This window comes from Eschscholzia californica, unplaced genomic scaffold (assembly GCF_041429995.1).
Source record: "Eschscholzia californica isolate CP2 unplaced genomic scaffold, dmEscCali1.0.p SCAF_3, whole genome shotgun sequence".
NCBI classification, from domain to species: Eukaryota; Viridiplantae; Streptophyta; class Magnoliopsida; order Ranunculales; family Papaveraceae; genus Eschscholzia; species Eschscholzia californica.
This window is the reverse complement of record NW_028238420.1, coordinates 28,977,739-29,003,994: the sequence shown is the minus strand read 5'-3', so window position 1 is coordinate 29,003,994 and position 26,256 is coordinate 28,977,739. Positions and strand designations below refer to the sequence as shown.

Below are 26,256 nucleotides of genomic sequence, written 5' to 3'. Positions count from 1 at the left end.
TAGTTACGGATAAATTCCGTAGCTGTTACCTCAATTTTCGTAGCAAATGCTCAGTTGCTACGACCCACTTCTCGTAACTAATATTGCCGTCACAAAAGGTTTTAGCTACGAACTTGTTGTTACGACCTTACCCGTAACTACTAGTTAAGACCTTTTGCTATGGCTTTTCCGTAACTAAATGTTCAAAAATATTTGACCGTTGCTTAGTTATTTGTTATGGAATTGGTCGTAGCAAAAAATCATGTATAATTACAAATGGATGTGACATTAGCTACAGAAGCATCCGTAGCAAAAACGTATCCATTATAAAATCCTAATTCCTGTTTGCATCCATCAATCGTGACCCTGTTCAACCTGCATCTATCCATATACATATATCTATAACTAAAACACATATAATGCCAACCATCTGTTTCATTCATTCATTAAAAATACTTCGTACATATATCAAAGTAAAAAAATATCTCAAATTAAATTTACCAAATATGAAAGTAGTATATCGAGTAAACAATCCAAACTAACTAACGTCAACATATTAAAAAGTTCAACGTACTATATATTAACAAAAAGAATCTCGTACGAGGGTTCACTTCTCCAAATTTTCCTGTAACAAGAGATAATATATCATTAGAATCCAATGAGAAACAATGGTACTTTGATAAAATAAAAAAAGTAATCATATCTTTTTAATCAAATGAAACATCACGATTCGAAAATGCAAACAAACAATGTATAAAACTATTTACAAAGTCTTGAGTATGATACCCTAACCATTCATTATAAGATTCAATGAAAAACATATATAATGTAAGCAAGCTAACAATAAGTAAGTAAATGTGTAAAGTTATAACTAGTGGATACCAAAAGATTAATTACGATAAAAGGTGAAAGCCAATTGCAGAATATAGTTTAATAAAACGAGTAGCAAACTGCATCATATTTACGCAAGCTAAGTTGCGGCAATTTTCATTTAAGTGCTCTTATGGGTGATTGTTACAACTATTATTGCTCAATCTAAATGGTATCTTCTTTGGTTATGTGAAACTAAAACATATGCAGATTTCGTACTTAAAATCACCCCAATTTCATATATGCCAACTGTTCGGTATGTTATTGCTTATATTATTCATGTAAACATCAAAATTGAAGGAATAATAAAGCAAGTGTATGCATACAGTTGCAGTTCGGTTCATGCTTTTCCCAAATAAGATTGTTGTTTCTCATATACTTATAAATGCTTTAGGTCCACACAAGATCCAGGGAATTGGTGTTGGTTTCATTTGTGGCGTCCTTGATGTTGGTTTCATCGACGAAGTTGTTCAACTAAGCTTCATAGGTTCTTTATTAACTTTCTAGCGTGTTGGATATGGTTGTCAATGGGTATAGTCTAAATGACTCCCTAATATGATAGATACTCTAAAACTACTGTGACATTGTCTACCACATCCATTAGTGCACATAATATGTAGTTTACCATATTGATGGATATACTGAAACTTACGAAAAAATCAAAATATGTAAGAAAGTAAACTAGAAGACGTACCAAAGCATAGTCTTGTAACTTTCTACAATAATAATGTAATCCTCATCATTGTGCAGAGTTACACGATGAAGTACCCTATAGAATAAAAGATGTTTAGAAACATAATCTTTATAATAAATACTGAAAGAACAAAGTTGACACTTCTAATAGTAATGCAAAGTTGGTACTACAGCAGGTTATAGTTGCATTATTATGGATTATGATGTATTGCCTATCTTGCTAAAACCAGATTTGTGGATGGAGAAGTGGAGCTGCTACCTACTGATTTTGATAAAAGTATTTTGAAGCTCATTCATGAGGATAGAGTAGATTCCATTAGAGTCAGAGTCTCTAAATGAGTAGTGTCTTCTTACACTTCGCATCTAGTATCTATAACACTGCTCTCTATGCCGTTGTGTTTTGTATAAGCTTAAGTGGTTGCATCTTAAACAATTTCATATTAAATACATGTATATACCTGACTAGATAGTCGATATAGCTCCTCCTTCATCTGATCCATAGTTGTGCGTAATACTTCAACTTGTTCACTCAAATTCTTGATCATATCATCCTTTCTTGTGGAGCTAGAAGCGCTTTCTTTAACTCTGTCAAATTTCATTCTAGGTCCCACAACACCCCATCGCCCTTTTTTTTCAGGTCCTACAACTTTTGAATAAATGTCTTTAGCCAAGTCCACAGGAGATTCTTGAAACAAGACGACATCTTCAGCACCGGTACTTAAAATCTCATCAATCTTGCTCTACATTTGTAATATATATATAACAAAATTTAGAATGAGTGATGAATAAGTAAATTAGTAATTGTATGTGACTTAAAATCATACTATTCGCTCATTTGCGACTTGAGAAGCTACTGTTCCATTAGACCGACGATGTGTTTTCTTGTAAACCATAGATCTTGTGGCCTTCTTATTTGTTGCAGCCTCTATCTGTAACAAAAGTAGAAATAAATGGAAGAAATAGAAAATTAACACAAAAGATGAAAGTTAGTTCAATTCAATGTTACTATTTTTATGAATGAATTGTGTTGCTTTTACCTCCTTCGCGTAATTCATATTCGATTTTGAACCGCCAATATGGGGATCCTTGCTCTTCGCTTTGTTTTTCTTGTTCGTCTCACTTGCCTTCTGCATAATGAAATCACATTCAATCCTAATTAATTATGTTATTCATTAGGTTAATGAAGTGTTTTGTGTTTGTGTGAGAAACGTAATGTTTACAAACCTTGAAATCAGAATTTGTATGCCAATAGTGAACCATATTCTTCCATTGAGTTGGAATGACATTTTTTGGGCAGTTAGCATACCACTCAGTTTCATTGTTAAACGGGTCAAAATATTTTTGTTTCCTTTCAATAGAGTCGAGAATAAAACCTTGGAACCCCCCAATATGGCTATTATCTTTGTATCTAGGTGGTCTTTCTAGTCGAGTCTCCACATTTCCTAAATACCTTGTCAAAAATGTGACACATTCACTGGCAATGTATCCTTCGGCAATAGATCCCTCTGGTTGAGCTCTATTCCTCACATATGACTTCAAAGTACATAAGAACCTATTTGAAAAATAACACAAGCTCAGTTGTTTCTCAATTTTACGAACAAACAAGAAAATAAAGTTTAACACCTTATAAATTAGTTTACCTTTCAATAGGATACATCCATCGAAAATGGACAGGACCACCAATACGCGCCTCAGACGCCAGATGGATGATCAAGTGGATCATAATATCAAAAAAAGATGGGGGAAAGATTCTCTCCAATTTGCAAAGAGTTACAGGAATACGATCCTCCAACTGTTTGAAATCATTTGCTGTATTCACCTTAGAACATAAATCACGAAAGAACGAACTTAACTCTATTAAAATAGAACTAACTTGTTTTGGCAATGTCTTTCGAATAGCTAGAGGTAGAAATTGTTGCATAATTACGTGTGAATCGTGGCTCTTTAAGCCAGATATTTTGCGTTCTTTTACATTAATTCGACTAGCAAAGTTAGAAGAATAACCTTCTGGTATCTTCACACTCTTCAAAATCATACAAAATAACTCTTTTGTAGGCTTGTCCATGGAGTAACATGCAGGAGGTATATAGCATTTAGTATTGTTTTCTTCAAACCTTAGATGAAGTTCAGGCCTAACTCCCATATCCTTTAAATCGAGTCTTGCTTTTGCATTATCTTTTGATTTCTTGTCAATATCCAAAAGTGTACCGACAATGTTATCAAATACATTTTTTTCGATGTGCATGACATCTAAGTTGTGTTTAAGAAGATTTTCAGCAAAATATGGTAACTCATACAATATACTCAATTTTTTCCAGTTATCTGGCATGTTAGGCAAAGACTCTGTCTCCCGTGCTCTTTTTCTTCGACTAGATGACAATTTATCTTCAGGTTTTTTTCCGAATTTACACGGAATACCTTTTAGTTTCTCCACGACATCCTTCCCAGTTAGTGGAGTTGGAGCTGTTTCATGTTCGATTGTTCCATCAAATTCATTTTTAAGTTTGCGAAACCTGTGATTTAAAGGCAACCAACGTCGGTGACCCATGTAACATACTTTTCTCCAATGCCTCAAACGTTTGTGGTGTGTATGCTTATGACACGTTGGGCATGCCTTAAAACCCTTAGTACTCCAACCAGAAAGCATCGCAAAACCAGGAAAGTCACTTATAGTCCATAATATTCCAGCACGTAGTTTGAACATTTCCTTACTATATGCATCATACGTCTCAACCCCTTCCCATAATTCTTTTAGCTCATCTATTAGAGGTCTTAGATATATGTCGATGTCATTACCTGGACTTTTAGGACCCGGTATAAGCAAGGACAAAATCATATGAGGTTGTTTCATACATAACCATGGTGGCAAGTTGTATGGAATGAGCACTACAGGCCAGGTACTATGGGAGCAACTCATTGATCGAAATGGATTAAACCCATCACTTGCTAAACCTAACCTTACGCTTCTTAAGTCTTCTGCAAATGTTTGATTTTTCTCGTCAAAATATTTCCAAGCCATCGAATCTGCTGGATGTCGTAAGACTCCATCTTTTGTGCGACCTTCTTCATGCCATCTCATGTCCTTCGCAATTTCCGGAGACATATACAAACGTTGTAACCTTGGTTTAAGAGGAAAGTGACGAAGGATCTTAACAGGTGTATTCTTCTTCTTTCCTGATCTCACAACTTTCCATCGGGAAGCCCCACAAGTAGTGCAAGATTGTAGGTCGGAGTTTTCCTTCCAAAACAACATACAATCATTTTCACACGCATCGATCTTATTATAACTTAATCCTAAATCAGAGATAATTTTTTTGCATTGTGTGAAGTTTTCGGGCAAAGTACACCCATCTGGTAAAGAATCTCGTAATAACTGAAGCATCATGTTGAAAGTCTTATTACTCCACCCACCTAGGCATTTGAAATGCCACATTCGAATGAGAAATGCTAACATTGTGGTCTTCTCACATCCAGGGTACAATTGCTTCTTTGCATCGTTTAATAATTTGTGAAAGTTTCCACTAACACTATTAGAGCTATTACCGTCGGTTTCTGCCACCCCATCGACCATATCTTCATTTGCATTTGGAAACAAATCATGCAACATACCGATAATGTTATCATCGTTAACATTATCGTTGCTTTCATCTTCTCTATTCCCCACCATGGCAGGTGCATCCTGTATCATTTTTGCTTTCTCTCCGTGATGATACCATGTTGTATATGTTCCTAGCATCCCTCTGCAGACCAAATGGTCATAGATTGTATCTCTATCTTTAAAGATGAAGTTCTTACAATCTATACATGGACACCTTATAAGTCCCTCATCATTAATATAACCATGAGCAAAAGCATTGTCCAGAAATGCAGAAACTCCATCATCATAAGCTTGAGAATTTTTACACATATGAATCCAACTTTTATCCATCGTCTTCAGGAAACACTTAACAAAGCAACAACGACAAAGTTATCATCAACCTAAAAACCAAAAAAACAAAAAAACCAAGAAGGTTGTTGCAAGGCAACAACAACGTTGCTGAAATGAAGGCATATTTTGCTATTCAATAACTGACATATCATACAATACTGAAGAAATAGTAATAAAAGTAAAATAAGGACATTTGGTACCTCCATTAGTTCTATAAAGTTATCATCTAGGTGTTAAGTTGCATTACTTTCTATTCTAGGTTAGAAAATCACAAAATCATATAAGTCTCAAACAAATTACAACAAACACATAAAAATATAAACTATCAGAACCCATTTTTCTTCTTTCTTTATCTAACTTCCCCTAGTTCTCTCTGTTTCAATGATGAAGAACCATTGTATTTCAATAAAATCCCCAAAAGGAAAATCAGTCCTAATATAATGAATTTCAGTTAGGATCATGTTGTGGGACCAAAGCATGCAGAAATTGGCAAGTGTAGTTAAGCATTGGTGTTGGTCTAAAGTCAGTTATAAATTAGCTCTGCAAGGTGAAAATTCATAAAAATAATAATAATAATAATAAATGGTTTCGTTTGGTACTTACAAGCTCGAGTCTTTACAAACTTGGTCAATTCACTGAAATGCTCCGATAATAACTCCTCCTACAGTGGAGAAAGATGATCAAATTTCATATGAGACGATTAGACAAGAAATTTTAGTCAATAAGTGACATCTCAGACCACTATCTAAGATCTTATTGTACAAGATTAAGATATGGTTGAGGAAAATACAGATTGTAAAGAGTAAAAAAATTACATAGATCTGGTATGTAATTTAATTTTGTACCGAAAAATCACAACATTCGAATGAAGCTTCAAAGCAAGACATATAAGCAGTAAATCACAACCAAATCTTCGCACAAAATAAACTAAAACACAAGTATGATAATATATCTATAGACTACCATTACTAGAGAGATAACAAGTTTACCCTCATACTTCAACAATTCTTACTGTGCAACATATTCATGTATACTCATGTATTTCTCTGATGGGTGGCATTGCAATAAGACTCTTACTTGATCAGTACCTTATAAGGATTCACTAATCCTTTTGACTAACGAAATCCAATCCCAACTTATTAGTGTTACCTGCCCGAGGTTGAGTTTCTCTGATGAATGAACCTGTTGCTAAGCTGCTCAAATGGCAGAATTTGTGGTGTATACAAGAATTAACTGTTCTATTAACTACTCCAATCCACAAGAATTAACCGTCTAAGCAACAGTGGTGAGGTACTTACGAGTTAATATCTAAGAACCACACAAACAACAATAGTTAATTACTGGCTAAAGTATGATTATTCTAGAAAGACTAATTAAGCAACACATGTTTAATTAAAAAAAAATTACACATTTCCAAAATAACAAGAAGCACTGAAATTTGAGTGTCCCAAATTATTGAACCATACTGTTTCAAAAAAGCAAGTCTACTAAAACTACAAAACAACTCAAACATCATAAAGTATGTTTGAAGTGATGAAGTAGGAAAAGGAAATCTTTTTCGACAAAAGAAGTAAATTTTCTTTGGCTTTTTAAACAACAATATACCTGCTAAGATTACTTATCATTCTGATTGGGGATTAATTTCAGTCAAAATCCAACTTCAACCATAAATGAGCTATCAAATTGGTTTCAAGATTAAATGAAGAACAATTGTAGTTACAAAATGGTGCAAACATGTAACAGGTGACGATGATCTTCTAGTCCTCGGTCTGCCGGCGATAACAACCTTCTAACCTCATTAAATTAGTTTTTTTGTTTCAGAAAGACAAAAATGAGTATATATTTGAACTAGTGAAAGATTATCATCAGTTCAATTTCGACATTTCGTAAGTGAAGTTACTAAAACCAGTGATCAAAATTGTTTAATAATCAACATCGGCCAAGAAACCCTCCAAAGCAAGAGTAAGACCAGACATAAGTCCTCCTAACACAACTAAAAAACATGAAAATCCAGCAAAGGTGAACCATCTTAACATCTAAATGTAGTTTCTTTAGTTTGAAGAAAGAAATCTCTGGTTACTATACCAGCTACTGTTAGGGCATTCATAAGTAACATCTCTCTACTTCCACAACCAAACTAACAGTAGAGAGAGAAAAAGGATCTGATAGAGTGTTGTTATTAAGGCATTCATAAGTAACATCTCTCTACTTCCAAACCTAAACTAACAGTAGAGCTACAATATCATAAACCCAATTTTTGTTTAATAATCAACATCGGCCAAGAAACCCTCCAAACCAAGAGTAAGACCAGACATAAGTCCTCCTAACACAACTAAAAAACATGAAAATCCAACAAAGGTGAACCATCTTAACATCTAAATGTAGTTTCTTTAGTTTGAAGAAAGAAATCTCTGGTTACTAAACCAGCTACTGTTAGGGCATTCATAAGTAACATCTCTCTACTTCCACAACCAAACTAACAGTAGAGAGAGAAAAAGGATCTAATAGAGTGTTGTTATTAGGGCATTCATAAGTAACATCTCTCTACTTCCAAACCTAAACTAACAGTAGAGCTACAATATCATAAACCCAATTTTTGTTCTACAAAAACATCTTAGACAGGGATAGAGGGGAAAATCTATGGATACCTGCCCATAAGCAGAAACCCTAGTTTTCTGGATCTCCTTCTCTCGGTCAATTTCTCTTCCTGAGAAACCCTTAATCGTTCTAACTCCCTTGCTCTGCAAAAATCGTTAGAAACCCTTGTTCAAGTCTCCCTCTCTCTATCTGGTTCTCACAAAAGAACTCTCCCTCTCTCGGTCTTTCTATTTTCTAATTCCAAAATAGAAAAAAAAAAAATTGGGGATGATTTAGGCACTCCAAGTTTATATATATTTTGTAGTGAGCACCCAACTTTAATGTTGTTTTTATATAAGGCACCCAAAACTTTTGGCGCAAACCCCATTTTTTGGCGCAATTTTTTCCGCGCCAAAAATATTAAGTAACTGCTACCACTATTGACCTATCAACTACGGATTGTGCGTAGCTAATACCCACCAGTTGCTACGCAGAACGAACCGTAGCTGAAACACACTTCTAAATTTTTATACATGTTTGTGCGTGATACTTATTTGACACAGGCCAATGTGTAGCAAATGGACAGAAAGTTTGTAGCTGTTGGTAGGCATTTGCTACGAGAACGAAATATCCATAGCAAAATGGTGACTAGTAGCTACGATACTCGTAGTCCGTAACAAAAAGGGCGTAGCTAAATCCTACCTGTTTTGTAGTGTGTTTTGAACGGGTTTTTGTGGATTCTAGGGTTTGAGAAGATGAGTACTAAAGAGAGTAAATTTTTTGTTTAGAGAGAGAGAGGAGAGAGATTTTTTGTTTTGAACGAACAGACCTAGCTCCGGCGAAGGGAAACCCCTTCGTCGGAGTTTTTAGAGAGAGAGGTGAGGAAATTTCTAGAGAGACAGGAGAGAGAAAATTTTGAAAAAAGTTTTTTTTTAATATTTGAAGGTCGCCGGCTGTAAATTTGGCTGGTCGGCGACTCTTGCCGGAGAAGATGATGATGTGGCGTGATAGGTGACTTGGCAGAGAGAAAATGAGATGGAGGAGAGAGAGTAACGAAAAGTTAAAAATAACAGAAAAGGGAGGTCATACGGGAATTATTGTTAAAGTAGAGGCTAGACAGGAAGCTGGTCACAAAGTCGGGGGCCATTTGAAAAATAACCTAAAAGATTTTGTTGTGGGGCCATACACGAATCTCGTTCTCTTAAACCCCATGCATTAGTGGCCCTTTTCCTTGCAATGTTGTGGGTTTGGCATAAACTTTTAAAGGCACTTCACGTTAAATTCTTTTCAAATGTGGCCCCTAAATATTGTGGCCCAAAGCGACGCTTTGTTCGCTTTGGGTCAGGGCCGACCCTGTCAATTAGAAGTCATTTAATTTGAACCTCTAAGGGTACTTTTTCTAAAATTTCAACTTAAAAATAAATATTAAAAAATGTATTATTCGAGATCAGAAGATACGATCGGGTCAGATGATCGGTTTCCTTGACCTGGTCTCAGATCTAAGGGATCCGTTCAATCATTGTAACCCTTGGATCCAGAGATATGGCTTCTAGCAGAGGTTCTCCAAAGTACCACTACTCTAATTGAATTGAAATCTAGCTCTCTCTTATAGTGGGTAAACCTTTTGCCACATTGCAATGGAAACAAGTTGTGGATATTGTTCACCTTTGTTAATGTAGGTAAAAGATAACAACCCTAATCAACCGCTAAGACAACTAGAAAAAGACCGGGTTTCTCTGTCTAGAAAGACTGAAAGAGTCTCCGTCACATGACGCCATCCATATACTCTCTCTGGTCAATTAGAGCTGCTTAAAGAGGGATGGATACCTGCAGAACCGGTCACCAACTTATCTTAACCTATTTTTGGTTCACATTAGTTGCTTTCGTCCTCACCTGGTATGGCAGTATTGATATGTTTCCTGTACAAATAAGAGTAGTTAATGAGATAAGTAGTGATAAATACATAGCAATAAATACAACCAGCTAAAACTAGAGGAATCTCTTAATTCACTCAACCTGCAAATAAGTGACATATTTAGTTACTTATATTAGGACCACTTAACCTACTATAGCCAGTCATTTTTCAAACATATCCTCTATTAGCCGGTGACCTACTACTTTCTGCCTATAAAAGACCATTTTGTGGCTTGTGTTGAGTCTCATTCATTTTGTGTTTAGATTTCTCTCTCCTCATTGAGTTTCTTTTTTTCTTCTCTAGTTCATCAATCATAGTTAGGGTTTTCAAAATATATTTGGGTGTTTATTTCAAAGGAATTGTTGTTGATTTTGCTAATTATCACAAATATTTCTTGTGTTTTGGTATTTTAGTAGATATGGGATTTTAATTTGTTAATTGGGTTCTGATTTTTAGGTTTTCATGGGTTTTGATTTCTAGGTTTTTCTTCTAATTTGTCCAATAAGATTTGTTTATGTTTTAGGTAAATTTTTTTATATACTAGTAATTTGATTGTTAAAATTGAGTTTTTTTTTCAAGATCATGAGCCATTTTGGTCTAGCTAGTAGCTAGGAGCTACATCAAACTTAATTCACAGGCAAGGTTTTTGATCATCTAGCATATAAAGATACTCAATAGATTCAAAAATTCTTACTCCATATCTTAAACATGGATCATGCATGTAATATTTATAACTTACAAGCATGGATGTATGTGGGTGAAATGTTCATGATAATGCATGATGATACATATATACACATATACAGAGTGTGGGTGGAGGAAGGGTATATAATACTAATAGGGTAGTCAAATAATGCATGCATACTATGAATGAAAGGAGTGGATCATGAAAGAGGTAGGGAGAGATAATAGATGCATGAGGGATTGAGAGGAGGAGGAGGAGGAGGAGATATGTTGACAGAAGAGAGAGAGCACAACCCGTCAATTGCTAAACAAAGGGCTTTGCTTTTGCTGGGAGTGTGCTCTCTTTTCTTCTGCCATCATCACTTATCTCTCTCTCTCTCTCTCTCTCTCTCTCTCTCTCTCTCTCTCTCTCTCTCTCTCTCTCCTCTTTTAACTTTCTGTTCTTAATCATGTGTTATGAGTTATGACTTGAGATGTTTAAACCTACTTTGGAGCTTCTGGTCTGGATGTGTAGGGAATTTGAATGTGGAGTGGGCCTTATAAGTGTAGTCTTGATTCTTGATTCTTGTATTAGATAATGTGAAATATATGGTTACTTGAAACTTTTAGTTTAGGTTTTGCTAAAAACTAATGTATAGGTATATTATTAGATCATAATACTGTTTGTTTAGGGTATATACTGATGTTTTATGTTGCTTGTTATTTATATATTCTATTTATTAGTTCCAAATTCTAATTGTATCTTTTTTGGGTTGGGCCTGCCCATTTGTACATTTGCACTCTCAAGAGTACACCTTTCATGTGAGTAGGTAAGTGGGTTGGAGTCATTCCAACGGCCAATCCGCGAAGTGAGGGCCCGAGCGGAGTAAAAAATTGGTTGGAATGAAGAAGACTTGAACCCTTCATCTCTCCAAATTCTAAACCACTAAGCCATAACTCAAATCATTATAAAAAACCCTTTAAAATATAATTACTGTTTCAAAACTGACTAACAAAATAGTAGCGGCTGCTGGCTGCGCCAACCCTACCGTTCATGTGAGGTAGTAAGTGTACATGCAAATGGAGTTCATGTGAGGTAGTAAGTGTACATGCAAATGGAATTCTTATGTGAGGGTGTAAAGGTACAAGTGGGCCTAGCATCTCTGCCGGTTTTAATCTTAATTAGTCTTGTTATAAAATGTAAAAATGAAGGGTCTTTCACAGTAATGATCAATAAACTTTTTTTTTTTTTTTTTTTTTGTTGAAACAGTAATGATCAATAAACTGAATGTGCCATTTGTATGTACCATTGGAGTCGTTTATTTCTTTTACAAAGACCACTATTGTAATTTGTACATGTGAATCTTCTCTATAAATACAATAGCTCTGCCCTCATTAGGGCATCTTGCCTTTCGAACTAACATGTAATTGTTCCTACATTTAAAAAGAATTTAATCTCAATTTCTAAACTACTCCATGATTTTAACTGCCTTGCAATTTTTCATCGCTATGGTTTCTTTATTCATGAACTTCCCACAGGGAAGATACTCCTAGAAGGAACGATTGAAGATGGCTTGTTTCGATTGTCTCCATCCTCGGCTCCTCCACTCTCTCTGTTTGCTCAGTCCTTGTCTCCTGGTGTTCGTACCTCTGCTGATATCTGGCACTCTCACCTTGGTCACCCTCATCTGCAAGTTTTAAATTCCTTAGTTAAAAATCAAATGTTACCATTATCAAAGTCTTTAATGACTAAATCAAAGTGTGGAAGTTGTATAAATGGTAAACATCATCAGTTCCCCTTTGCTAATGTTAATCATTTCTCTTCTCCTCCTAACGAATTAATTCACTCTGATTTGTGGGGACCTTCCCCTGTTTTATCTGCCTCTGGGTTTCGTTTTGTTCTAATTCTTGTCGATGACTATACACGATTCACATGATTATATTTTCTGAAACACAAATCAGAAGTAGACTTTCATTTTCGAAATTTCAAGGTAATGGTTGAAAAACAGTTTTCTAAACCTATTAAAATCTTTCAAACAGATGGAGGTGGAGAATTTATAAGCAAATCTCTCTCGGATTTTCTCCTCCATCATGGTATTATTCATCGAAAATCTTGTCCTCACACACCCCAAAAAAATGGGGTGGCTGAGAGAAAGATTCGACACCTTGTTGAAACCTCCATTTGTCTTCTTCATCAGGCCTCTGTTCCTGCTTCTCTTTGGCCTGATACTTTCTCCACTGCCATTTACACCATTAATCGACTTCCATCATCTATTCTTGGAAATATATCTCCCTATCAAATGCTCACTAGCAAACGACCAGATTACTCGTTTCTTAGAGTTTTTGGGTGTCGATGCTATCCTCTCCTCACCTCCTACAGATCCTCCAAACTTGATTAAAAAACCAAACCCTGTGTTTTTATTGGTTATAGCCCTGATCACAAGGGCTATCGTTGTTTAGATGCAATCTCCTGTCGAGTTTACATCTCTCGCAATGTCATTTTCGATGAATCTATTTTCACTTTTCATCTCCCACGCAGAAATCCCCAATTTCTTCTTCTTCTAATCCTCTAACCCTAAATTAGACCGTTCTCCCACCTTTCCCAATTACTTCGAATCCTTTTCAGACGACGGTCCCACGTCCAGCTGTACCTTCCCTTTCACAACCATCTGTTGTCTGTCCACCTCATCAAAGGTCACTCCTGCTATCTACTCTTGCACGTCCCTCTAACAATGCCCAAATACATAACCCACCTCCTCTCATACTTTATCTCCACCTGTCCCTGTGGTCCAACGAATGTCATCTTCTGTTCCCCACTCCTCTGACCCTCCTTCTCAACCCAACCCTAATTCAACAGCGAATGTGTCTACAGTACCTTCCCACTCCCTCTCTTTTACCACCACCTTCTTCTACTACAGACAAACCTGCTTCTTCAACTGTTTCCACACACCCTATGGTCACTCGCACTAGAGATGGTACCAGAAAGGCAAGATTCTTTATACTCACAGTAATTTTACTTTTTCCCCTTTTGCCAAATCTTCGACTCTTGAAAAACCCTCTACCTTTGTTCAAGCCTCGAAGCATGAGCATCAGCGTACAACAATGGTGGAAGAGCTTCAAGCTCTTCATAAAAATAATACTTGGACATTAGTCCCTAAAGATCCAACTATAAATCTTGTTGATTGTAAGTGGGTATTTGGCGTTAAACAAAACTCTGATGGTTCGATTGCTCGACAAAAGGCTCGTCCAGTTGCTCGTGGCTACACCCAAAAACAAGGCATTGATTACGACGAAACTTTCAGTCCAGTTGTTCGTCCGACAACCATACGCACAATTTTATCGTTGGCTATCACTGGAGATTGGTTAATTCAACAACTTGATGCAAAAAATGTTTTCTTAATGGGGATTTAAAGGAAACAGTCTTCATGTCTCAACCAAAGGGTTTCGAAGATCTGAAATTCCCTGATCATCTTTGCAAATTGCAAAAATCCATCTATGACCTCAAGCAGACACCAAGGGCCTGGCATCATCATTTCAGCTCTTTTCTATTTCGTTTGGGTTTTATTCAATCCATCTCTGGTCCATCTATGTTCTCTCTTCAAACATCATCAGGTATCACCATCTTATTACTTTATGTGGACGACATTATTATTACGAGATCTTCTACTTATGATTTGCAAACCCTAATTTCAAAATTGAAATCCCAATTTGATATGACTGATTTGGGCAATTGTTATTTTTTTGGCATGGAGGCTACTCGGGACAATTCCTCTCTTCTTCTCACACAACACAAGTATACTCTAGATTTCTTAAAACGTTTTGGTTTGATGGATCCGAAGCCTGTTACTACTCCAGCTCTAACAGGAAAGAAATTATCTAATCTGATGGTGCTTTATTAACAAATCCTCAAGAATTTCGAAGTCTGGTTGGAGCCTTGCAATATCTCACACTCACAAGACCGGATATCGCCTATTCAGTCAATCAAGTCTCAAAATTTATGCATAACCATACCACAGTTCACTGGATAGCGGCAAAACGTATTCTTCGTTCTCTAAAAGGATCTATCACCACAGGTCTCCGGCTCTGATCATCCACTCTCTTCCTTTGTTAAGGTTTTCTGATGCAGATTGGATTGGGTCACCCGATGTCCGGAGGTCCACTACTGGCTCATGTATCTTTCTTGGCCCAAATCTTATTACGTGGACCTCCAAGACTCAGCCCACTGTAACTCGATCCTCAACAGAGGCCGAGTATCGGGTTGTTGCTCACACAGCTGCTGACATCATATGGCTAAAGAATTTGTTATGTGAACTGGGTTACAAGTCCACGTCATCTCCCATTATCCACTGTGACAATATTAGTACGACCTACTTGGCCGTAAACCCTATTTTGCACTCCAAAACTCGTCATGCTGCCATTGATTTTCATTTCGTTCGAGAACAAGTTACTAATAGAAAATTACGTGTTCATTATCTGCCAAGTGAATCTCAAATAGCGAATCTCTTCACCAAGGGTTTATCCACTTCAAGATTTCAAGACTTATGTGTCAAACTCTCACTCTTGCAACGTGGTTCGGCTTGAGGGGGGGTTTAAATATGAAAATATACTTCGTTATCTTTATTTCTTTTACAAAGACCATTATTGTAATTTGTACATGTGTATCTTCTCTATAAATACAATTGCTCTGCCCTCATTAGGGCATCTTGCCTTTCACAATAACAGTTTCTTCGCTGCTACTTCACAAATGAGTTGGAAGGAAAGAAATTTGCAAATGTAGAAAAGAAATTTTCAAATGTCACATAACAACATTGTAAAACTTTCTTTTGCAGCTTTACATAAAGAGTTGAAACCCGAAAAGAATTGGTGGATCTAGTGAAAGAAAATTTAGCCTAGAAAGTATGAACCAATTTACAACAACACCATCTTCGAACGTTAGACTTGATGACCAATTAGCAGAAATCATAAAATTGTATATTTGCAAGTAAGAAGTTGAGAGCATCTTCAATACAATATTTTACAAAAACTCTGTTAGTTCTATGTGTCGAATTTCAATTGAGATTCTCTATTCCACCACATATGGATATATGTGGTCGAATAGAGATTCTCTCATTTTTGTTTGTCTCCGATGCAAATTCCTAAAGCCGTTTCGTTTACTTATATAGCATGATAACTTTTGTAAAGAATTTTTTAGTTAGATATATATACGAGCAATTGAGTTTTGTTGGTCTAAATTTTAAAATGATGAGCTGGACTCAAGACAACAATTTAGAATGAGTGTGTCGTCTTGAGATATTTCCGTCTAACTACCGCCACGTCATCTTAGAGATCAAAATTGATTTTGCGTTGGAGAGACTTTCTAGAATCCTTAATCCTTGTATGTCTCTCATGCAAAAGTCTAAAATTGTTATTTTTACTTATGTGATATTGTTAATTTTGTAAAGATAGAATTAGTTATTTTGGAAATTTATAATATAGTGTAATTGGTGTATTATAATAAGTGTGATTGGTGTACTATAATACTAGAGATTGAGACAGTAACTATTTGAACTTATAAACTTAATTAGAATTATCTCATAAAGATATCAGACGTAAGAGTAAAACTTGGTATTACGTAAGTAAGGAAAGATTGATACAAGATACTGAACACAAAAAGAAATGGGTTATACATAGGCAACAATGAAGATGAGGTGTCTCAAATTGGTAGGCCTCGTGGAGCTGTGTAAACTATTGCTTCAGCTAAAAGCATTAAATGCTATTGGATCCTCACCCTTATCCTACTGTTGTAACAAAAGGCATACTCGGTAGGATATAAAATTGGCAATAATCACCATTCTGGAAATGCTCTCTTCCTTTTGCGGACTGTAGAGAAACAATAATCTTGCAGGATTCCAAATAATCTATAGGATTTTTTCATCTTCTCCTAGTTACTGTTCCCTTCATTGTTCTCCATTACTAACCCTGGTCCATGTACCATGGATCCTTCTTCTCAAACTCATGACCAAATTCTACAGCAATTGGCTTCACTTACAACAAGAGATACATCATCTCACTCCATCAACATATCAGATTCACCAAATGAAACTCTAGATTTTCAAAGAGGAATAGTCATTAAGTTTGTTTCTTTCAAGGAATTTACTCTTCAGATGGTTAAAGAACGGCTTCCACAAGCGTGGCATACATTGCATCCGATCTCAATTTCGGACTACTCAAAAGAACTGTTTCTAGTTGAATTCCAAACGAAGGGAGATCTTCATATGATTCTCAACGGTGCACCGTGGATCATTCGTGATGATCTAATTCTTATCGAAGAATGTAAACCGAATAAACAACCAAAAGATTATCTCCGTTCTCATTGCACATTTTGGGTCCAGTTTCATGGAGTTCCGCTAAATTTACTCACTCATTCAACCATCACTCGTCTTGCAGAGACCATAGGCGTCCCTATCCCTCTCTCCGAAGATGAAGTTAAATCATGGGGAGGCGTTGGGAGAATTTAGATCTCCATTAATATACTCAACCCTCTTCCTCACCAAAGAGAAATTTGTTATAATGCATCCTCATTCTCAATCAACTTAAAATATGAAAATCTACCAAGATTTTGCTATTTCTGTGGATTGATTGGTCATCTTCTCAAGTTCTATCCGAGAAGAGCTCAAATTACAGAAATGCTGACTGATGAATTACCATTAGAGACTCAGGCTTTGATTAATCAATCTATTCAACCTCTCCTACCTTCCACCATAATTGTCATCACTCGTGGCAGAAACTTACTGAATCCTCGTCCAGTTTCACCAACTAAACCCGCAAAGGGGACTCAAGCAACCAGGTCCATCGGACAGAACAATCCGGCTACTACGCAATCGGTCGGTCGTTCATTCAGGTGGGTGTCCGAATCGGGTGCCCATTTCGGCAACCGGTTCGGGTAATAGATCAGCCGCTTCTTCAAATCTTTCAAATACAAGTGAGATACGGGTCCCACCAAATGACCAGATTAGTGAGAGGCATATGACCCCAAAACAGTCAAGCAATCAGTTTCCTAGGTCTCAACAACTGCCAACTTTCCCTCTTAATCCCATGGACACCAACCATAACTACCTATTCAAACTTTCAAATACAAATGGTTTCTCCCCCTTCACCCAACAAACACGTCATCAATCTAATTCACCCAATTATCTCTCTCTTCAGGTAAGTAATCTCTCCCTCTCCCTTTCAAATTCAATAACTGCCTTAACTCCTCCCTCCAATTCTCTTTATAAAACGACACCCCCTGGTTTTATTCCAACATCTACTCATCACATTCAGAACCTCAGTGCCTCTTACCAATCCTCTTTCAACTCTTCACAATCTACTTTCATCCCACTTGAGACCCTATTTAATCCCTCTTCACCCTTACCAGAAGGATATACCCATTACACTCATCTGTTCCACTGAAGAAGACGGCTCATTCGACAATACAGACATCTCAGACGATGTATTGCACTCCAATTTCGTCTCCGAAGGGCGTTTGGACTACCCCTCAATCCTATCAAAACCCTCTCACCCCTACCATATCGATGTCTCCTTCGTCGACCAGTCTATCCCTACAATCCCCACTTCCTCATCGCTCGTCGCACACCCACCCGCTCCCCCTCCCCAACTTACACCCCTAGTACCCCACATTTCTCTCCAATCAGTTACACCCGCTATTCCCCTTCCACAAGATCCACATCTCCATCATCAGCGTCCTCTGTTACCAATCCCGGATACCGGGGTCGGTAGTTTCCATTCTACCTACCGGGCCGCCAAATCACAGGCCCGTACATCCATCTCTCTATCATCTTCCACTTCATCATCATCTATTATCTATCGCAAACGTCCTCATACAAAGGATGTTGATTTCCCCCGATCACTATCTACTATTCCTTTGAATCAGTTAGTATCACCTCTACAAATTTCTACTACTCCTCCATCTAAGAAGGTGCGGACAATTACTGAAAATATTGAACCTGTTGTATCAATTTCTACTACTCCAAGGGTGGTGGTGGCTGACCCCAAACAGCCACACGACCAATGTTGGTATTTTCCTGAAACTGTCGAGGTTTGGAGAATTCTTCGATAGTCGAAACTTTAAAGTAATTCCTCAGGGCAATTTCTCCATATATTATCTTCACTCAGAAACTCGCATACAACTTGCTTCTCGTTTACCGTCTCTTCACCACCTTGGGTACTCTTCATCATTTGCAGTTCCATCGACTGGTCGTAGTGGAGGACTATGGCTCGTGTGGCGTGATACCATTTCTGCCTCAATTATCAACTCATCTTCGAATCTTCTCTCATTGCAAATTGACGCAAGCGACTCCACACCTTAGTGGGTTCTTCATTGCATCTACGGTCCGCCGGCTATTTCTCAAAGACGGTCTTTCTGGTGTTTTATTTCATCTTTATCATGTAATAATGTTGCTTCTTGCTTAATAGGAGATCTTAATGTTGTAACTCGTACTAGTGAAAAAATAGGTGGGTCTAACTATATTCCCCTTCAAGAATTTTTCCGTTCTTTTATTAATGACAATGTTCTTATTGATTTGGGTTTCATTGGTTCGGCTTACACATGGTCCAATTGCCAAAGTTTAAGAACTTTAATTCGAGAACGGTTAAATCGGACACTTTGTAATGTGGCTTGGTGTAACATGTTCACTTATTCTGGGGTGTATCATCTACCTCGATATAATAGCAATCACGCTCCTATATTTGAATACTGATCGGCCAATTCCTACACCTCATAAAGTGTTCCTCTATGAGGCCCAATGGACTTCAGATCCCGAATTCTTATCTCAAGTCAGAAATCAATGGTCCTCTTCTGAGCATACGACTACTTTAAAGCGTTAACTATTAGGTGATCACTTAAAACATTGGAGTCGAGCAAAGGTGGGAAACATAAGAAAAAAGATGAAAAATATATCTCAGCGTTTACTTCAAATCCAAGCTCTAACTCCCGACTCGTCTTTTCTCACTGCTGAACTTAATCTTCAACAACAACTAGAGACAATGAATAGGCAATACTGAGAGCAGAGATCCAAACAAGCTTGGACTCATAACGGGGACAAAAACACAAAGGCATTTCATAGATCTATCTCCAACTGTAGGCGTAAAAATAAAATACTGCACCTTCGAGACAATCTTCATGAATGGCACACCAGTGAAAGTGAAAAGGGACAGATCTTAACTTCATATTTCTCCACCATTTTCTCTGCTAGTAATAACATATCCTCTCCACCTGTAAACCTCAGAGATTCTTTTATCAAATTCCCTATAGAGGCAGTTAACTCATTAGCAAACTGATGGGCCTAAAAGGTCACCGCCCGCAAGTATACGAGCGTCAAGTAATAATATCCGGTAAGACCGGGTCCATCCGCAGGGACTAAGTGAAACCTATTCTAAGACTTAGAAGTAACACGATTTTTTTTGGAATTTTGTTTTGGTGATTAAAAATAAAATAAATAAAATATTAAAACAAATAAAAAATTAACTCAAATGGGGAGATGATCTAAGGGTACAGTATCTATCCACGGAACAACTCTAAAGGTGAACTTATGAGTCAACAAGTTAGTTTTAGGGTTATTTCCCAAATGGCCCCCAACTTTGTGACCAGCTTCCTGCCTGGCCCCCTACTTTAGCAATAATTCCCGTATGGCCCCCTTTTTCCATTATCTTTAACTTTCCGTTACTCTCTCTCCTCCATCTCATTTTCTCTCTCTGCCACATCATTTCAATGGAAAGTTACAGATAACGGAAAAAAGGGGCCATACGGGAATTATTGCTAAAGTAGGGGGCCAGGCAGGAAGCTGGTCACAAAGTTGGGGGCCATTTGGGAAATAACCCTTATTTTTATTACTCGAGCTTTAAACACATGAATGGTCTAAAGTCCGGAAGATGTCTTCATTAAAACCATTAAAAACTTAAAATATATAATTATTCGATCTAGGAATTTGTTGACTCACATACAAAATATACCGATATCATAGTTATCATGGAATTCAAGATTAAACCAATGAAAATAAAGTAAGAGATAAAGAGGGAAGAAAACATAACTTTTTCTCTCTCGCTGGAAATGGTTTCCTTCTGATTTTCTTGTCTGGCAGCCAAACGCGCCCTAAGGGAACACGATTTTCTCGTCTTCTCGGAAACAATTTCTCTGTGGGAAAATTATTTTCCCACGGATTTTCTCGTCTTCTCCACTTGAATTCTCTCTCTACTGTTTGTTTATCTCTCTTTTACTACTGATAATCACTCTATGTTTCTCTCTTCCTCTCACTACTAACAATCACTTCTTCCTCTCACTAAAAGAAGTAAAATTAAAGAAAGAATTAAGGAGATAAAATTACTCTCTCTCTGTTTTTCCTCTCTCTCTCACTAAAAGAGTTAAAACAGAAACAAAAGAATACAGAAAATGATAATCAATGTTTGTATTTGATCTCTTTCAACCTCTCTACAATCCCTCTTTCTTTTTCTATCAATCTTTCTTTTCTCTCACAAAAAAACAGAAATCAAGAAGAAGAAAGTGAAAACTATAGATGATAATGGTGATTTCTTCTCTCTGTTTGCTCTCACTAAGCCGATTTCTACATCACTCTCTTTCTCTAATATTTCTATCAAGTTGAGCTCGAGAGGCTTCGTCCCCAAAAATTTTGGGGGCCAACCCATAGAAAGCAATAAGCCGGTGCTAATCGCCTCACAAAAAGATAAAGAATATGAAGTGCACATGAGACGATAAAAGAAAATAAGCCATCCCCAACGAAGAAGTCATCAAAAGGATCGACATACACATGAAGGATCAATATATCAATCGAAGGCAAAAAATCATCTGGAAGCTTAGTGGAAAGAATATCCACTATGTCCATAGACGTCTTCGGAAAGACGTCTAAAATGTCTCAAAAGGGATCAACAACCGAGTTTGAGATCATGTGGAAAGTCGAACTAGAATCTAAGGGTAAGGCAATATGCTCGGGAACCAAGTTAAGGTCCATGGTTTCCTTAGGTAAATAGTCTGACAAACTATCCAACATGTCCCTAATTACTACGTCATCAATATCCTCAAAGACATCTAGAGCCTCGCAGTCAGTTATAATATCAGACCTTCCTAGAATTGCATCTAAGACTGACTCCTTACAAGTGTCAAAAATCGAATAGTTCATAATCGTGTCGTCCTCAAACTTGCTCATAGAGCCATCATCCTGAACATCAAAGTCTGGTAGAGTCCTATCATAATGAGACGATAAAAGTCGAGGTAAAGATGAAACAAGGTCATCAATATGTTCGGGCTCTTGGGTCCTCTCAATAGGTTCATCGACATTAAACCTAGTACTAGGGTTAGACGTATTACCCTCGTCATCGTACATAGTACCCTCTTGAGTTTGGGGTGGTGAAACCCCTTCCTCGTCGACGAGTGACGGTGACTTAAGCATCTCTATCTTTTGAGTTAAGGCTCTCAGACTCTGATTGGGATCTATCTTCAAGAGTCTCTTCATAATAAGGCTCACAAGTGTAATTAAATGAAGACTGTTGATAATAATTCTCACCGTACATACTAGGATCATACCCGCCTCTAAAGTCATTGGTCTCAGAATAGTGTGGACTATAATGTCTCTCATACATATTTGGTGTCGGACCATATCCCTCACTAATCTGACCATCTCTATACATCTGTCAGTACTCTCCTAAGGTCTAACCAGATCGATTAGGCTCAACTGACCTATTCCCCTCATTCATCCGTCGGTACTCTCCTAGGGTCACACCATGTTGGTTAAGCTCAGTTCTACGCAACTGTTGGTATTCTCTTAAGGTCATATCAGGTCGGGTAATGATGGAACTCCTCAGATTAAGGTCATCATCATCATCATGGAATGACCAACAGTTAGAATCACGTGTCATGATCTCACAATGTTCAAGGAACTAACACACAAGTTATAAATGCAACTATCCAAGCAACCATACACAAGTAAGAAAGAGATAGAATACGATACTAGCAAATGCTCCTCTCGCTTCGTTCTCCCTTCCGATTTCTTTCTTTTCCTTCGCTCCTATGTTCTTTTTTTTTTTTGAAATTGGTACCTGAGAAACAAGAAAAGATAAGAAACTAAAAACGTCTAAGTTAACAAGTAACACTAAACTAATGAACAAAATAAACAAACAATATCCAAACTACTAAACCTATCCCCGGCAGCGGCGCCAAAAACATGATGGGCCTAAAAGGTCACCCTAAAATGTCACCACCCGCAAGTATACGGGTGTCAAGTAATAATATCTAGTAAGACCGGGTCGATCCGCAGGGACTAAGTGAAACCTATTCTAAGACTTGGAAGTAACACAGTTTTTTTTGGAATTTTGTTTTGGTGATTAAAAATAAAATAAATAAAAGATTAAAACAAATAAAAAGATGAACTCAAATGGGGAGATGATCTAAGGGTTCAGAATCTATCCACGTAACAACTCTAAAGGTGAACTTATGAGTCAACAAGTTATTTTTATTACTCGGGCTTATACACATGAATGGTCTAAAGTCCGGAAGATGTCCTCATTAAAACCAATAAAAACTTAAAATATATAATTATTCGATCTAGGAATTTGTTGACTCACATACGAAACATACCGGTATCATAGTTATCATGGAATTCAAGATTGAATCAATGAAACTAAAGTAAGAGATAAAGAGGGAAGAAAACATAACTTTTTTTTCTCTCGATGGAAATGGTTTCCTTCTGATTTTCCTGTCTGGCAGCCAAACGCGCTCTAAGGGAACACGATTTTCTCGTCTTCTCGGAAACAATTTCTCTGTGGAAAAATTATTTTCCCACGGATTTTCTCGTCTTCCCCACTTGAAATCTCTCTCTCTACTGTCTGTTTATCTATCTTTTATGACTGATAATCACTCTTTGTTTCTGTCTTCCTCTCACTACAAACAATCACTTCTTCCTCTCACTAAAAGAAGCAAAATTAGAGAAAGAATTAAGGAGATAAAATTACTCTCTCTGTTTTTCCTCTCTCTCACTAAAAGAGTTAAAACAGAAACAAAAGAATACAGAAAATGATAATCAATGTTTGTATTTGATCTCTTTCAACCTCTCTACAATCCCTCTTTCTCTCTCTATCAATCTTTCGTTTCTCTCACAAAAAAAACAGAAATCAAGAAGAAGAAATTGAAAACTATAGATGATAATGGTGATTTCTTCTCTCTGTTTGCTCTCACTAAGCCGATTTCTACATCACTCTCTTTCTCTCTCTCTAATATTTCTGTCAAGTTGAGCTCGAGCGGCTTCGTCCCCAAAAATATGAGATGATTTGTTCTTCTAAACTCCCTGTCTATATAGCCCAAGAAGCATCTCTCTCTCTCTAGATATAACCGAATCTCCTTACAAACCCTAACTTCTTAGATGGAGAAGATGATCACAAACCCTAGAAACCTAATGGAGAAGATAACCCCATTCAGACTTCCCTCTTTCTTTTGTTCAAAAACAAAGGGTTGCCTATAGATTATTCCTATTTTCTTCTTATGGAGTTATTGGGCTTTAACATGGAAAACAAGGGGGTGCTTATCAAATCTCTATTTGTCATTCTTTTTCGGACTCGTGGGCTTTGGGTGCCTTTATAATTGTCTTTACTTCCTCTAATTTTCAGAAAAGACAAAAATGTCCTTCGGCTTCTTTCTTCCGTAACTTTTTCGTCCCAACTCCGATTCTACTTCAGTTTTCACCATCAGACTCACCCTTGACTCCACTTGCAATTTAACCTCCGAGTTTCACAAAATTACCAAAATACCCCTGGTTCTTTCCGGTCTCTTTCATATGAGATGAAAATGTGATAAATGCTCTCTTTTATTCCGAAATAAGCGTCAAATTGATCCAAATAAGGTACCTACCAAGAAAAACTCATAAATAATTAGGAATAAAACCCGAAAAGAACTAACTCATCTAAGTTAAGTGATCCAAATGTGGAATTTAAACGCCACATCACAAACCCGCCGCCAGAAGAAGAAATTTATGAAGTAATCAACAAAATGGGTGCTCTCAAATCGCCTGGACCAGATGGGTTTCCTTCTCATTTTTATAAACAATGTTGGTCCATCATTAAATCAGAGGTATGTTCTCTTATCTCTAATGTATTTGACTCCCAATCTTTGCCACAAGGTCTGAATCATACATATATATCACACCTGTGCCAAAGAACACACAATTCAGAATATGCAGCCGACTTTAGGCCAATCGCTTTGTGTAATGTTTTATACAAGGTAATCACCAAAATTTTGGCAAATAGGATACGGCCTTTCTTAGAAGAGCGTATAGCAGAATTTCAGACGGCTTTTGTACCGTCCAGACAGATTACAGATAACATAATTATGGAAAGAGAGATTTTCCATTCGATGCACCATTCGACTTAAAAAAAAGGCACTTTTGCACTTAAGTTAGATATGGCAAAAGCATATGATCGGGTTGATTGGAGATTTCTGAGGACTACTCTTCAAGTATTTGGTATTACAGGTCCTGCTGAAAGATTAATTATGGCCTGCATATCTTCAGTCTCATTTCAAGTTCTTCTTAATGGAGTTCCTCAACATACTTTTTTGGGTCGAGGGGAATTAGACAAGGATGCCCACTTTCTCCGTATCTCTTCATTATGTGTTCACAATGGTTTTCTGCGTTAATTTCATCGGCAGAATACAACGGACTTTATGAAGGAATCAGACTTAGTAGAACATCTCCTACTATTACTCATCTTCTCTTTGCAGATGATTCTTTCGTATTTGGTTCATATTCGGATAACAATATCAATCAACTTCAACTCCTTCTCACTTCATACTCTGAGTTCTCAGGACAACAAATCAACTATATGAAATCTTCCATACATTACAGCAAAGGTGTCTCAGAAGAACGAAAGGTTGAAGGTGCTCAAAAGTTGCAATTCCTTATTATGCAACCAGATGATAAATACTTGGGCCATTACCTTCTCAAGTCTCCTCGAAATTTAATGTCATACGACTTCCCCATAAACAAGTTCTCAACAAAATTAGCAGGTTGGAAACAAAAACTTATCTCTCAAGCGGGACGAGGAATATTAATTCAGTCAATTCTCTCTGCTACTTCAATTTGTTTTATGAGTACTTCTCCCATCCCGAAGGGTGTTATTAATCAAATGGAGAAGGATTGAGAGGAACTTTTGGTGGGGCACGATACTTCTATCCGTAAGTTGCACTTCATCAACTGGCAACATTTTCATAGACCAAAGTTAGAAGGAGGATACGGCTTCAGGAATTTAGAATGGGTATCAATCATTATTGGCTAAATTGGCATGGTGATACTTATCTAATCTGGAATCTTCTTGGGCTAAGATACTGACCTCTAAATATTTACGAACAGGAAACTTCTGGAATTCTTCACCAAATCCAAAAGCCTCTATGACGGGGAAGGGTATGTTAGCAACCCGGCAAATTCTTCGTCTCAATTGTCTTTGGTCTGTAGGAGATGGAACATCTATTAATATATTTTTAAATCCCTGGATTCCTGACTTGGATTCATTTCTTCTTCATACACCTAATTCTTGACCAGATTGAATTATCAAGGTAAAAGATCTATATTTACCAAATACTAAGACATAGGATTTT

At 37.0% G+C, this 26,256-nt stretch overlaps 1 protein-coding gene across 1 annotated transcript; it reads right to left on the bottom strand.

The window, feature by feature from the left end:
- Positions 1 to 396: 396 nt before the first annotated feature.
- Positions 397 to 5,469, bottom strand: LOC147549384 (uncharacterized). The gene is made up of 7 exons (XM_086668770.1): positions 3,183 to 5,469; positions 2,767 to 3,094; positions 2,580 to 2,669; positions 2,367 to 2,471; positions 2,001 to 2,282; positions 1,544 to 1,618; positions 397 to 604 (listed from the first exon to the last, which is right to left on the bottom strand). The coding sequence occupies exons 1-6, from the start codon at positions 5,447 to 5,449 to the stop codon at positions 1,589 to 1,591; spliced, it is 3,102 nt and encodes a 1,033-aa protein (XP_086524896.1). The 5' UTR covers positions 5,450 to 5,469; the 3' UTR covers positions 397 to 604; positions 1,544 to 1,588.
- Between the last annotated feature and the right edge of the window lie 20,787 nt (positions 5,470 to 26,256).

Coding starts and splice junctions, on each gene's coding strand:
- LOC147549384 (XM_086668770.1), bottom strand. CDS start 5,449: ATGTGTAAAAATTCTCAAGCTTATGATGATGGAGTTTCTGCATTTCTG. Junction 2,472..2,579: donor ATATGAATTACGCGAAGGAG/GTAAAAGCAACA, acceptor CTTTTGTTACAG/ATAGAGGCTGCAACAAATAA. Junction 1,619..2,000: donor TATATCGACTATCTAGTCAG/GTATATACATGT, acceptor TTTATTCTATAG/GGTACTTCATCGTGTAACTC.